This window comes from Aquila chrysaetos, chromosome 2 (assembly GCF_900496995.4).
Source record: "Aquila chrysaetos chrysaetos chromosome 2, bAquChr1.4, whole genome shotgun sequence".
Taxonomy (NCBI): Eukaryota; Metazoa; Chordata; class Aves; order Accipitriformes; family Accipitridae; genus Aquila; species Aquila chrysaetos.
Window position 1 is genome coordinate 74695371 of NC_044005.1, and position 15382 is coordinate 74710752.

Consider the following 15382-nt stretch of genomic DNA (forward strand, 5'->3'; position numbering starts at 1 on the left):
CTTTGTGGTATATAAATAAGTTATGTTACAAACATTAAATAATTACATTGTTGAAGCAATATTAGTAGATAACTTAAATGTGGTTATTTTTAAGCTGGGACAATGGTGATACTGAGAAGATGAGCCCCTGGGACATGGAGCTGATACCAAGTAATGGTATGGTACATTAATAATGTAATTTGCTTTAAGAGTGTATTTAAAGGAGGAAAAAAAAGTTGTATGGTTTTACCTAAATAATCCTGTTTCTCTTGGGGTGTGGGGGGAAGGCCCACAAACCAGTTGCATTTAAAGAACATCTATAAATGAATTATTAAGCTAAAAGTGAATCAAGATAAATGAACTGTGAAAAAACATACAGCTGTTCTTAGACATACTTAGTGTATGTTGGAAATAGACAGAAATGTTACAAAACCTTCTAACAGATGAGGTACAGTTGAAGTTAACTTTTTGTACAGTTAGGGAGGGATTGAAGATAAACCTGTGCCCTATGTCAGCTTTGAGGAAACTGGCTGCTCTGAGACCTGTCAGCATGCCTCCAGACATTCAGTGCATTGAAGATGCAACATGCTCCTGTGAGATAGTTTGGTAATAGTAGGATTTGCTCCCTGTCTGGCCCAGCATGTGTGGCAGATAGACATGCTGCAGAGTGGACAGCATAGCATGGGCACTGTTCACAGGCAAGAATGTAGTATTTCTTCTTTCCTCATTTAGGTTTTTTTGGAAGATTTCATATGAGTCTGGTTAAAAAAATGTAGTAGAGTCACCATTTTTTTCCTTGTGTCCTAGGAAACATTTGATAATATTGTCACTCATAAGTAACTGTAAACAATTCTTTTAAATTGTAAACGTGTCCATTTCAACTTTTCATTTCAGTTCAACCCTTCTTTTAATGGATACCTCTTTGTTATAAGTAAAGTACAGAAGTTAGAGTGATAGCATGACTAAAATAGTCAATGAAAATAGGCAGATAACCAAACCTGAACCTGATTTTTTCTTTTACTGTATCCACAAATACTGACTTTTGTTACACCTTCCTTTAAATTTTTTTTTTTTATTATTTTTTTTTTTAAGATTAGCACTTTGTGTCATACTGAAAATCTGCTGTTAGGTTATGAGTTGTCAAAGTTGGTAGGTCCTCAAGAATGCTAGGGTGATGGCACTTTTAATTTGCTTGCTCAGGAGCTCTGCTTGTAGCATTTGACTTCACAAAACTGTGACAAGGTGGAACCACTACCTGGAGAATGTTTTAGCATCATCAAAGTCATTATCTTAAACTCCATCTGAAAATCATCAACCATTCATATACCAAAATAAATTATTACCAAGAATTTGGGTTTAAAAAAAACCCAAACAACAAACCCAAACAAACTACTAAAGTGATACCAAAACACAAACTTTAACTGTGATAAAGGAGTGTATTAGTTGGCTCTAAAATAAATTATACAGTTAACTATTTGGAAGAGGAAGAAATCTTGTTTCATGGAGGACTTTACACCAAACTGCATTGTAAGGATTTAAATTTAACATACAACAATATACAGAAAGGATACTGGATGCATCCAATAGGTCTTTGAGCAAATCAAGAACTATGCATTCGTTTTGGTTAGTAAAATAATGTTATATATCTTTGAATTACAGGTATATGTATTACGCAAGATACAAAAGATCTATGTTTTATTTAGTTTTCATGTTACATTCTAGCTGTGTTTCCAGAAGAACTGGGAACTAGTGTTCCTTTAACAGATGATGAACGTAGAACGCTGCTCTACAAACCTCTTGATGGAGAGTGGGGTTCCAGGACCCGAGACGAGGAGTGCGACAGAATTATTGCAGGGATAAACCAACTCATGACTCTAGGTAAATCCTGAATAATATGGGAAATGTTTTTGTGTTGTATTTTTCAGACTATGCTCTTGTGTACTTCTGAAATTACCAAAATGAATGTGATAAAATACACCTTTTACTTCTTGATTAACTGGAACAAAACTTTCTCATTGCACATTTTTAAATTTTTCATATAGTGAGTACATAGAAAACCTAAATTTTCTACTGTTTTCAAAGGTGACTATTGCTTTTTGGTACATAATTTGACATATGCTAGGGGTTTGGGTTTTACATGCTAAAAACAAGTACTTGGTTTTTTACTGTAGCTGCCACAAGCTCTTATTGGGGTTAAAATTGAAACTTCATGATGAATAGAATATTAACTATATTACAGGCAGATGGGGGGGAGGGGGAGGAATCTTAAGTACTTTTAGAGAATGGATACCTATGTGTACATTTCCCCTTTTCTAATTCCTGTTTGCTTTAGTTGTGCAAAATTTTGAGGAAAAAGTAACTGATTAACTTAGGAGAAGCCTCTTGCTATTTGGTTGTAGGGCAATTACTCTTACAGGCAGCTTCTGAAAAAGTAATTGTTAAAACATTTAGCACATTATTGCAACATTTCCATGATCAAAGATGGGTGTCTGAGATGGAGATCCGTCAATGAAATACAGGCTGAATCCTAAGTCTTTTGTGTATTTTGTGATGAGCAAACTGTGTTAAGTCAGCAGTCTTAGGTTTTGGGGTAACAATGGTCATAAAGTAAATATATAAATTGTCACAGATAATTAGTTTTTTAACTGATTTTTGAAGTACTTGAAGCAAGGTAAGAGAAGTTTCAAAAAAGCCAGAAAACTTGTTAACTCTCAAAATACTTCTGATACCTAAATGTCCCACATTATGGCTTTTTTGGTGATACACTGTAAAAGAAGCTTCCCTTTGCTTCCAAAAGAAAGGAAATATCCATACAGTGTTGTAATCCAAATTACAGAATTTCATTTAAAAAAAACCTGTGAGGAAATGAAATTTTCGTTGTTTTCACTGTGTCCAAGAATAATGGGTTTACGTTTTGCATTACATTGTATGGCATACTGCTTAGTTTCGGATTTAACTATAGCATATGTGGTGCATATCGGTACAAAGTAGCAGTTGCTAGAATGTTCATAAGAGTAAGTAAACAGCTTTTAGAAGAAGAGCAGTCTGTTTAGCAACAACATATTTTCTGTTTTTAAAGACTTTCAAGAGAGACTTTAAAGGTTTTTTTTATGTTTTTGTATTATGGTATTGGCCCTTGAGGTATAAAATGTTAGAATGATGTGTCTAAGGACTCACGATGCTTCTAAGCACAGGAGGAAAAAAACAAGTTTTTGTAGGTGCACAGACTTCAATGCTCAGCATCTTCTAGCATTATGGTGGATTAATTTTAGAAGGCTTCTTTGCTGTTAGGTAGGCACAGGAGATTGTGTTTCTATTTTATTTTGAGTGTGGATTTTCCCTATATCTTAATGAGATTGAAATAGTACTGTAACTTTTATGGTAAGAATTTAATGAATTGCTTTGAAGATGGGAGAGTGGCAGTATAAAACCAAATTAAATGAGCCTGTGTTGTAAATAACAATACTGAATTGCATGTCTTCATTTTTGTATAATTTATACATTTAAATCTACTTTTCAAATGTGTGTATTTTGCACGCACTTGCCATGTCTCTGAGGAGTGCGGTCCTTCATGCATGACAGAATGGGTAGTCACTGCAGGGATTATACTTACAGCATAGACCTTCGCAAGCACTTCTATATGTAGAACATCACAAATTGTTCGGAATATCTAGAGGAGTAGTTGTTGTTATTTTGGGGAAAGTATTATGTGTTTCAAACATGAAGAAATGCCATGTGTTGCAGGGGGTGAATCCTGAAACTGCCAAGGGACTTTTGTGGTATATAACTTTTGGGGTTTGTTTTTTTTGTTTGTTGTTTGTGTTGTTTTTTTTCATCTAGATATTGCTTCTGCGTTTGTGGCACCTGTGGATCTTCAAGCTTACCCGATGTATTGCACTGTTGTGGCATATCCCACAGACCTCAGTACCATTAAACAAAGACTGGAAAGCAGATTTTACAGGTTAGATCCAATTCTCAGTTCCTGCTGTGAAATACTGCTAACCATATTTTTGGTAGCTCTTTGTCTTGTAATACCCAACTAGGAGATGGGAACAAGTGTGCACTTTCCGTTTCTCCCATCTTCTATCCTTGATCTAGGTTTCCATTTTATAAAACTTTAAAAAGGATTGAACATCTCTTCTCCAAAATGTATTTTAGAATTATGTGGCATTCAGATTTCCTGCTTATGCGAATTACTTGTTCCGTGTGAGATTCAAATTGCAGGACTAGAGACTAGGTCAGTAAAATGACTTTTAGTCAAAAGAATTAAGTTTCCACTTTATAATTTTTTTAATCTGTTTTTTAATAAGAGAAACCTCAGAAATATATCAAGTGTTCTTTTGTCCTAATGCACTTTAAAAAAAAAAAAGTTGCATTATCACTTAAGGAGCTACACAGAAAATAGCTTCTTAAATTATTGGCCTTGAAATTCTAAATTGTTGCACAGCAACAAAAATAAGTTTTAACTTTTTGACACTGTTTTGATATTTTCCTGAACTATGATTGCAACTGCTATATTTTTTTTCAGTAAATATTATCTATGTAGGAGTATGCTCCTTTAAATTACTTTTGTTTCCTTTGGTTCTTGGGATACTTCTGGCTTGAAAATCAGTGTCCCTCTAATACTTGTTTGAATAAACATGGATAGCATTTTGTTTTGGGCCAAATTTCAAAGTTAATTTGTAGTACTTCATGCGTGCTAACTGAAGATTGAATTTTAAATTAAAATTACTTTTCATTTTCAAAAAACACCCTGGTTTTTTTACACATTATAATGCAATAATGCACACTTATTGTTCCCTGTTTATTGTGTGATATAAGGTAATCCAGCTTTCACTTCTATAATGTACTACTTTGCAATCAGAGGTGGCAAAGACTTTTTGCTGGATTTTGTTTCTCTTGTCAAAAGAGTAAGCAGTTATTTTTGGTAATCAGCATACCTCCTTCAGTAAACCTGGTTTTAGTAGTTTGTGGTATTGCCGAGGTCTGGCTAGGTAATAAGCAACACCTTGTGTTGTCCTTTCCATTGACATTTTTTTTCTTGGCATTCTGCAGGAGGGATTGTTCAGATCACATGTGATTTTGGTTGCTTTTCATGAGGCTTAGCTTAAAACATATTTTTTCTCTTCTGAACCAGTAGTCTTAGCATGCCTGTATGTTTTTAAAAAATGCAAAACAAAACAGAAAAAATACGATCTTTCCCAGTCACTACTGGCATTATATAGAACTAAATGCTGGACCCATAAACATGATTAAGTTCCATCTAAACACTTATGCTACGCTAAACATGTTAAATGATCCCCCGCTTCACTCTACAAAACACTTGTGCAGCATTTCTTTTTCATCATATTTTGCTAGTATGAAAATAGAAGATTGTATATATTTGTAACTTCTATGCTGTCAGACTTTTAATTTGAAATAGTATGTATTTTCTTTTTTTATTGTATCTTTTTTTTTAGATTTGGATCTAATTTTTTTCAGTTATTTTTGCTTTTGTGCATCATTTTTCATAATGTGGCTCTTCTGTAGTCGTGTCATTAAATCAGAGCTATATGAGGAAATCTGATCGTTGTCTATCTGTCAGAAAAATGTATACTTTTAATAATTTTTTTATTACTATTTTGTTAATTCTCAGCTGTGACTTAAGAGGTCATATAGGGTGGGTTATGTATATCATAAAGGAATAATAAAAGCTGAAGCATCACAGCTGAATTTTCCCAAGGAGTGTCAGCTGTATATTCTTAAAGCTATTTGTATAAATTAACTAAGGACATAACATGAGAGCGGGAAGCCTGAGGAAGCTGCCTTCTGCTGGTCATACAGGGCAACATATCAAAGTGTGCATGTTTTCAGATTTAATGTAAAAAAAAAAAGATGTATGGGATAATACATTGGAAGAAGGATGTAAAGCTTTTTCTCCTGTTTCATATACATTGCTAGAAATAAGTCTGGGTTTTTTTGGACTTGTGTTTTTCTTCCCCTCCCCTCTTTCCTCCTTTCATATACAGGCGCCTTTCTTCATTAATGTGGGAAGTCCGGTACATAGAACATAATACTCGCACATTTAATGAACCTGGAAGTCCTATCGTCAAATCTGCCAAATTTGTCACAGATCTTCTGCTACACTTCATAAAGTGAGTTGCTTAGTAGGTCTGTTTTTATTCCTGTCTCTTAGCAAGGTATTTAGCCTTTTAAGACCTGAATTTTAAAGTGAGATAGTTCTGCAGCTTGAATAAGTCTGTTGTCTGCTGTTGGGGCAGAAAAGAATAAAGCTTATCTTGACAAAGAATACAAAAGTTTGCAAAACAAGATGAAGTTTTATAATACATTGATCGGCATAGATTGGCATGGCATTTTATTTCAAGAGACTTTCTGCTAAAGGATAAAAATGGGTCTGAGTATCTTCATGGAGTGATATATTTATAGGTGAGGAATTCTCGTTTTGAGTTTGAATACTGCCTATGTTAACATAATTGTGGGCATTTAATTATAAAGTCTTTAAAATTTATTATGTGATTGAAAATGGTGTTTGAGATGCAAAATAAAAATTGGAGGCTTTGTAGTCGACAGAAATAGTAGTTGTCTTTTCAAATGTTCTTTTTTATTTTGTCTATAGAAAAACTCAATGAGCAATGTTTCAGATTTCTCACAGTCAGTTGACACATCTGCAGACCTAAAGTTTGTAAGGAGAGCTTACGAGTGTGTCCACTGCCTTGATTTGCTTGTACACAGTGAATGCTGCTGTTCCCACCTTGTAGAAATGGCAAGATACTTCATTAGTTTAAGAAAAATCATGATGTTTTTTAGTGATTTAGTTTCTCGGTGTTAAATTGAATGTTGTTCTTCTTTTTTTTTTGTGTTCTTAAAAACATGAGAATTGCATTACGTATTTGGAAATCTAGGACTTTGACTCTATACATAAATCTTTGATAACTTCAGTGCCTGTGGTTTCTGATACTGGCTGGAGAGTGAAAAATACTTACCTGCTTCAGATGTTTAAAGTTCTAGTGAAATACATATCTGTTCCTAAAGGTGTATCTAAAGGGCTTCTCCATTACTCATTTTGTTCTTTAACATCTTTGTTCTACGTGGTGGTTTTCTGATTAATTAAGCAGCTCAGGGTTTTTCAAAGTGTGTGTTTTTAATTGGCTTAGCTAAATTAGTGCAACACATGGATATTCTTATTTAATAATGGCTTATAGCTTGTGCCTATTAATATACTCATTTAAGTGAACTAGCAATGCATATAAAGCCCAGACTTTTTGTTTTTTAGGGTTCTAACTGTAGGGTAGAAGTCCTAGACCATGGAAGGCAAACCCCCATGGTCCTAATGAGAGTGAAATATCTAGATGCCTCTGTGAATCTAAGGCTTAGTCTCTTAAGTTACCGAAGTCTTTTAAACAGCAGAAAATGGGGGTGGGGTGGTGGTGGTTGGTTATTTTTTTTCACCAGCTGTTCTAATGATAATTGCAGTGGCCTGTATTATGGATTATGATTCCAGTGTAGAGTTGCTGAGTGTTTACTCCTTTTTTTCTGGTGGTTTGTATTGCTACATAGCAGAACACCTTTGGGCTTGCTTTTGTGTAGGGGTTTGCCTTGTTATACAAGAATTGAAAATTGGTGTTTGTTTTGCTGATTTAATCATGCAGGTTTATACAATAACAGTGTTAGGCCTTACACAAATAAACATAACATTTCAAATGTCTTACATTGTGGGTGCTAATGCATTAAATAATTAAACTGCACTTTTGTACACTAAATCCACTGTAGTGTTTCTTACAAAGCTAGGTGGCCTCCAAAGCCCTTTATGTGGTATAGTGTTAGATTTTTCTAATGCTAATAAATTCATGGTAAAGGATTATGATTTTTAATTTTAAAACACTGACACTGTTAAGTGGTCTATATTTTACAAAGTGCAGATAATATTTTACAGCTTTGAGCAGAAGATTAGTTTTTCTTATTACTGCAGTCCTCTTAGTATTCATATAGCACTAAACACTTTATCATTTTATTTGGGAATGGCATCATAAACATTGTCCTTATCTTAGGCAAAATACAGTTGATTCCATAGGTGAAGATCAAAAATAAATGTTAGCATGTATTTCTTTTTACACAGAGACCAGAGTTGCTATGACATAATTCCATTGTACAATGCAATGAAGAAGAAAGTGTTGTCTGACTCTGATGAGGTAAGTGGTTGTGTCTTGGACATTGGCATTGAAAGACTGGAGAAACAGGACCGCTGTCTCCTACTGGATACGAAAGTACTTTTTTCAGTCAGTGTAAGGGAGTGGGGTGTACTTTTCTGTCAATTCAATGTTTCTTTTTGTCAGCTGGGAAACTGGGTAAAAATCCAGCCTCCTCTCCTCCTTTACTGCAGAGCGCTTTTAACAGTTTACTGGAGAATATACATGCTTCTTAGACTTCTGAGGCGTTCTCAAAACTGACGGTCACATGAAATGCTTCGCAGAGGGACAGGGGTAGAACTGTAAAGACTCAAATTATAAGTGAAATATAAAAGAGCTCACCTACTCATATATGCTTGTATTTTTTTAACCTTTTTATGCGACTCATTATCTTGCTCAAAGGAAGAAGAGAAAGATACAAATGTGCCAGGAACTTCCACTAGAAAAAGAAAGGTAAAATTTTTTTTTTTATGACTCATAGTGCTATAAATAATTAGAAATGCATTTGTAAACAAAGGAATGCAAAACTGAAAATGTTTTTATTATCCTGTAATGTCAGCTTTCGGAAAGTTTTGAACTTAAAGTGATGTGTTGTTCTACTGAGCTGTTCAATGTAAAAGCATTTCTGTCTGTGCTGCTGCATGTTATGAATTCGTTAGTTAGAATTTATGTCCTGCAGGGTACCTTTTCCATTTGATTTTGTAAAAGCAGCTAGTTCATTTAATATATACCAGACAATATTGTAATTTCAGGATCATCAGCCAAAGCGGCGGCTACGTAATAGAGCTCAGTCATACGACATTCAGTCATGGAAGAAGCAATGCCAGGAGCTGCTGAATCTCATTTTTCAGTGTGAAGACTCTGAACCATTTCGACAACCAGTGGATCTCCTTGAATATCCAGTGAGTATTTTAGAACAGGAAGGCTGGTTATAATCCAGTTGTTAGGTGGGGCTTTTTTTCCAACTGTGACCATTTTTCCAACTCTTTTAATTGAAACTTTAGGCAGCTCTGTTGACAGAAATTTTTTTCAGTGCTTGGTTCTCACCTGATAATAATGTTTATTGTCTTTCTAAAATAATTTCAAAAGAAATTGTACTTCTGCTCTCTTAAATGCTTTAGTTGCAAAATGCTTTATATTCAGGGGTGCCTGTGTTAAGTAAATTGCAGCTTTTGCAGTTAAGATGTGTCTTTCCTTTTCTGAGTGGAAAATGGTCATACATAAAGTACATATGTTTGGTTGTTGCGTGTGACAAATGTTGTCATGGATCATTTTTTGTTTTAATTTCAGAAGTATAAAAACTAAAAGTAATTTTCATATCACAGTCATCTGGGCTTGATGCAGAAAAAGTACCCACTGAAGAACTGTAGTGAACCATTAACTGTAGTAATAATGACTTCCCAAATTCTGCTTTCTGCCTGGATGATTACACTGGAGGTCAGATAGCAGTGAGCAGCCATTTGTAACTACAGAATATTTTAACACAGAAGTCTTGTTGCCTTGGATCTCTTTTAGCCTTTTAGGCTGGTTTTACTTGAAGTAACAAAGCAAAGGTTTGGCATGCTCTTCTAGCATATCCTAAGTTTTTCTTTAAAATACCACTCTAAGGTGATGAACTTGGGGGAAATTAATCGTCCCAATTAGAGAAAAGAAATGCTTCTCTTTTGGAAGTCACTAGGAGGTCTGTCCTGAGACTTTCGCAGCTTTCAGGCACCATGATTTTTGAAGTAACCTAAACTTTGTGCTGTGGCCAACCACAAGCGGCCCTTTGTCTCTGAGATCCTCAAATGAGCTAATAAGAGAGCACCTTACTAGGCTTGGGCATGAAACACTGCTCCCTGGTGTCACAAACCTGTTCAACGTTCAGAGGCACTCACACACGTTCTATTTGCTCTGATGGATTAAGTTAACTTTTTGGTTAATTTTGGTATTTAAGCTCTTTGTCATATGGATATTCCTGTTTCTTCCATAGCCTAGAAAAAAAGTTCTGTCATGGGCTTGAACAGGGTCCTATTTAAGCCTGTGACAGGGTCCTATTTAAGCCTGTGGAGCTTTCATTATTTTATTACTGCTTTTCCTAAATTGCCAGGTCTCCATTTGGGAAACTGCTCAGATTTCAGCAGGGATGTGCTAAACCTTTGATCAGGTTCAAATATTCAAACTTCATATTTTAAAGCTAATATGTAAAAACAGTATTAGGCTTAGTACCAAGTTTGAGCTGTTAAGCCACCCAGAAGGCTTGCAGTCACACTTTCATATCACGGTTGTCTTCATAACAGTGTGTCAGTAATATAAGCCTTAGGATACAAAATTTTGAGCTCTGTATTTCAGTAAATCTGTTTACAAAATGAATTAAATCTTGTATCAGTTAACTTCTAACCGTGATCCTGTTGAGCATGTCTGTGAGGAGTTACGCTGTGTATGAGTAGAAAGGAGCAAAATGTCTTCAGCAGTCTTCCATACCTATTTAAAGAGGACGTTTGGTTTAAACAGGTTTATCAAATGCATCCTAATGAAAATGATACATTAAAGCTTGGGAAAAAAAATTTGTAATACATTGCTTTGCTGTTTCTTAACAGGATTATAGAGATATTATTGACACTCCTATGGATTTTGCTACTGTTAGAGAAACACTGGAAGCTGGCAACTATGAGTCACCGATGGAGTTATGTAAAGATGTGAGACTTATTTTCAGCAATTCCAAGGCCTATACACCAAGTAAAAGATCAAGGGTAAGGCTTAATTTTCTTTTTTTTTTTTTGTTGTTGTTTGAAGGAATACTTATATCTGAAAAATACAGGACAGAAAAACAGAGAGTGTAATTGATTAGTTTAAAAACAAGTTTAATTATTTCTGATCTTTAAACATTAATATTTCTGAGAAAGCAGTGTAGCTTTGTATTTTAAAGGAAAGGAATGTATGCTGTTTAAATGCCTGAAGTTCTGGTATTCTGTAAGTGTGTTTCAAAAGTAAGTATTTGAACGTGGATCTAAAGGGAGAGCCACATTGAAGGAAAGATCTGTAGAAACATGATTGTGGCTACAATAGTGGAATTTTAACTGATATTTTGGGGAAGAAACTAGATTTTCGAAACACACACACACACACAGAGCCCCAAACTCCTCCACTTTGGAGGTTGCCCCAAGCTGAAATATCCAGGTATAAAGAGTAGAGGATAATGAAATTCTCTGCTGTTCAGCAGCATGCAGTGAGATTGTAATGAAGCACTTAGGATTTCTGGGAAACTGAACTGTTTACTTAAAGCATGAGCCTACAAAGCCATTCTTACTGAGCTGTTACTGAAATGCCCTGCCAGTGGTAGAGTTGTTGATATTTTCCCTCAAATTGACTTGTAGGTGCAGTACCTGTTAGCAGTGGAAGTTATAAATGTATGCTTACACATGTTCAAGGCTTCTGTGTAGCTTTTCTTCTACTAATGTGCATTAGGTATTAGACTAGAATTATTAATAGCTTTTATGTTTGGCTGTTCTAAATAGCACATTAATCATCAGGACTTCATTGTCTTAAACGCAGGGAAAAATTCCTTAGTAGGTGATTGGCAAGAAGAACTGATCAGTGACAGATCTCTCTTCAGTCAGTAATAGCCCATCCCACTCGCTGTTTGGGCTGCCCAAGAATCAGTCCCTTGTCTTTTGGTTGCATCAAAGGGCAGGGCTTTTTGGGCAGGTGTGAGTTCTTTTGTGGTTTTTCTTTCTCCTCTTGATCTCCTCAAACCAAGATAGGAAAACGCTTGACAGTATCTTAGCTCCGTGTGGTTTCACAGATTCTTCTGACTTTTTCGTATTTTTTCACATTTCTTCCAAACAGACTGGTGTAGTAGTAAACTTGTAGCTCTTTTTTATTTTATTTAGAAATGGAAGGTTCTGGTGTCGAGAATTTTTAATATTCTAGAACCTATGTACTTTCAGTGCATGCAACACATAGTTGTTGAATGGTGATGTTTTTACTCTGACTTGTCAGTCAGTGATATTTTTAGCACCTTACTTTACATCACTGATGCTTACTTGAAGAGTAAACCTAAACCTGACAGCTTTTTTTTTTTACTTGGCACTTTAGACATACATTTTTTATATGTTTTTTTAATATATTTTCTTACAAAATTTCTTTGGATGTCCTCTCCAGTAATGCAAGCAGAATGTGTCACACTTACTGTTTAGTCTGGCACTCAGTTTGTGTGGTGTGTCATTAGGTAGGCAACTGTTTGATATTGTCTTTGTGTTTCGTATTCTAAGAAGGTGCCGTGTCCCCTCTTAAAGTATCTAGACAGTTCACTCCCGTGTTTTTTGTTTCCGGAATTAATAGCAACTGTGCTCAGATAACTAGTTGTGATCTAAACTGAGTTTGGTTGGGTCTCTCTCTAAATCATCCAAGGCTAGAGGGGAAAAAAACAAAGAAGAAAAATGTGCATCTACGTAATTCTAATACATTTATTATACCTGTTGGAACCAACTCACTGGTAGTATCAATTCATCCATAAGAGGACTAGACTGATGTTCAAATATAGGATATAAGAATGCAACTTGATACAGAAGAAAATTACATTTCTTGACCCTGGGTACGATACAGTAAAATACCATTAAGGATCTCTCTCTGTTGTTTCTGCTGAAGCTATAAAGGAATGCATTCTGGAAAGGCAGTTGAAAAGGTGACTTTTCTGATTTTTCTTTTTGTGCGTGATCTTCAGTTGTAATACACTTCTCAAACCCATGAAAATAGTTAAAGCAAACCTACACATGAATTAGTGTAAATTTGTTGAGACAGACTGTAAATTTCCTTAAAACATTTCCATATTAATCAGTTTACTTCTCTAGCTATTGTTCAATGATAAATAAGTAAAGTGAGGCTTTGGAAAAGTATAAAACTTACTTGTTTACTGGCTTTTCTTTTTTAGATTTACAGCATGAGTTTGCGCCTTTCTGCTTTCTTTGAAGAACACATAAGTTCTATTTTATCGGATTATAAATCTGCCCTACGCTTTCACAAAAGAAATACAATAAAGAAACGAAGGAAAAAAAGAAGTAGAAGCAGCTCAGTTTCCAGTAGTGTTGCATCCAGGTACATTAACTCCTTTACAGTATTCATGAAATGCTGCGCAAGTTTGACATACCTAAACAGTAGAATTTAGTGTGGTTTTTTTCTTAATACTTCCTTTACTATTCCCTATATTGCAGAATGATAGCTTTGACATGCAAGTCCCTATGATGTGGAAGAGTTTTAAACTTTACTTAGAGCTATCCTAGTGTAAGTGCTTAAAATTCAAATAACTGCTAAACATGTACAGTAAAACAGCATCGTTAGGATAGTGATGGCATCATGCTTTGTCATGTAACTATAGCATTTATTGTAAAGATTCACTTTTCAGAGGCTCACAACTACATGAATTTCCACAGTAAATGTCATATTTTTAACATACTTCATATGGAGATGATTGTTTTACTCCCACAATCTCAGACACTAGCATTTAATTTTATTTATTCCTGTAAAATAAAAAAGTGGTCACCCGGGATACAAATTGTTACTCCTTTTGCAGCCCTGAAAGGAAGAGAAGATTAATAAAACCTCAGCTGAAGGCAGAAACTTCTGCCACTTCTTCATCTTCTGCACCTGCACGGTCAACAGCACTGAGACACGCTCCACCTCAGATGAATGGAAAAGCAGCTGAAACCTCTTCCCTTGTGCGCACTAGAAGCAATAGGGGGATAACAGATGTGGCTGTTACAGAGCAACCATCTACTTCTTCAGGAGCAAAGCCTTTAACAATAAAGCCTTTAATTACAAAGCCTAATACTACTGCAGGGTCGGGAAAGTCAGGCAAGTTGTTTTTTTGTTTGGGGTTTTTTTAAGCTGCGAATGTTTTTAAACAGAAAACTTGCTTTTTGGGAATCTACTGTATTTGTCTCCGTTAAGACTGGTTCTGTTTTCAAGCTGCTGGGCCTTTGAGGCTCTTCAGAGGAAAACTGAACGAGTTAGGCTATGTTGTTTTATCCAGGAAGCTTTCTTACTTCTAGATCACTGATTCAAATTGTTTGTAGTAGAACATGACTTCCTTTTTAGCCAGATAAGATTGAATGTGGTATAAACTACTTAACTTGAATAATATTTTCTTTTTGCCCTTCTAGTACTGGAGAATTCAACCAAACATTCCAAGAACCAGAATATTGTATCAATCCCTAGTCAATCTGATTACAGTCATAACACTAGGAATAACTCCACAAGAGAAAATCCCGAGAAAGAGAAGCAGATCAAGCGCAAAGTAAAATCTTCCACTGTTAATCAACAAGGTACGAAGTTTCTTTGCAACTTTCCCCCCCCAGTTACTGGTGTAGTGGCTGTAGTGTTGTACTTTAGTTGTGATAATTTGTGGGTGGGGAAATCAGTATGCATTATGATTTAGCAGAATAGGGAAGTCTAATGGAACAACACAAGTCACAGTTAGTTTCCTTCTTGATAAATTAGCACGATTTTGACTACTCAGCACCATTTCCATGGTGTGATAACTGTGTTGTCTAGCCAATTTTGATATGTTAATGTACCTGTACCTTCATGTAAATTATTACAAGGGTCATGGAATCTGAGAACACGTAACAAAGCAGACTTCTGCAGGGTCACACTTTAAACCCTGTGGGTTTTACCTAATAAAACTTACGTTGGTTATATTTGAGTCAGTAATGCTGACTGTGATGACACTCTCCACAACCACGAGCATAAAGATCAGAGCATCCTAGCTGCAACTTCGTTCTTTCATTTTTTGCCACATCAAAATAGAACTATGCAGTGTTTGCTGCTTTTGTTTAGTATATTTGTATGGATTGATCGGACCAAGTATCATGTAATCTTCTAACTGAACTTGCTTGGTCTTTTGATGTCTGGATACCTTAAAACTGAAAGCTTCTGCAGAGACTGAAATAAGATCTCCTAGTTGTAAAAGCTTTCCTGTTTATGAAGGAGCTTTGAACTGTTACGAAGCTGCTGTGAAGCAGGTAGATCCAGTAAGTGTCTTTTCTCTGGAGATGGAGAAACAGTAGTCTGCAAATTGGGCCCCACCTAATATTAATCTGGTTTCTCCTTGTAGTTCTCTTCTCCCTGGGGATTATCTGTTCTTTCTTACTCTTCCATGCTTCTGAAAAAGCAGCTTGCGGTCTGATAAGTTAAATCATCTGTCCCTTCCTTGCAAGCTTTCTCACAACGGCCTCAGC

At 35.5% G+C, this 15382-nt stretch overlaps 1 protein-coding gene across 4 annotated transcripts in view; it reads left to right on the plus strand.

Annotated features, from left to right (window-relative positions):
• LOC115336466 (pleckstrin homology domain interacting protein) overlaps positions 1 to 15382 on the plus strand; it is a 121258-nt gene that overhangs the window by 98539 nt on the left and 7337 nt on the right. For all 4 annotated transcript variants that reach the window (XM_030003449.1, XM_030003460.1, XM_030003471.1 and 1 more), the window contains 11 exons: positions 95 to 156; positions 1702 to 1857; positions 3820 to 3940; positions 5988 to 6113; positions 8096 to 8168; positions 8568 to 8618; positions 8918 to 9067; positions 10745 to 10897; positions 13078 to 13241; positions 13717 to 13997; positions 14306 to 14467. In XM_030003449.1, the coding sequence (XP_029859309.1) occupies positions 95 to 156; positions 1702 to 1857; positions 3820 to 3940; positions 5988 to 6113; positions 8096 to 8168; positions 8568 to 8618; positions 8918 to 9067; positions 10745 to 10897; positions 13078 to 13241; positions 13717 to 13997; positions 14306 to 14467 (1499 nt within the window). The remainder of the gene's footprint in view (positions 1 to 94; positions 157 to 1701; positions 1858 to 3819; positions 3941 to 5987; positions 6114 to 8095; positions 8169 to 8567; positions 8619 to 8917; positions 9068 to 10744; positions 10898 to 13077; positions 13242 to 13716; positions 13998 to 14305; positions 14468 to 15382) is intronic.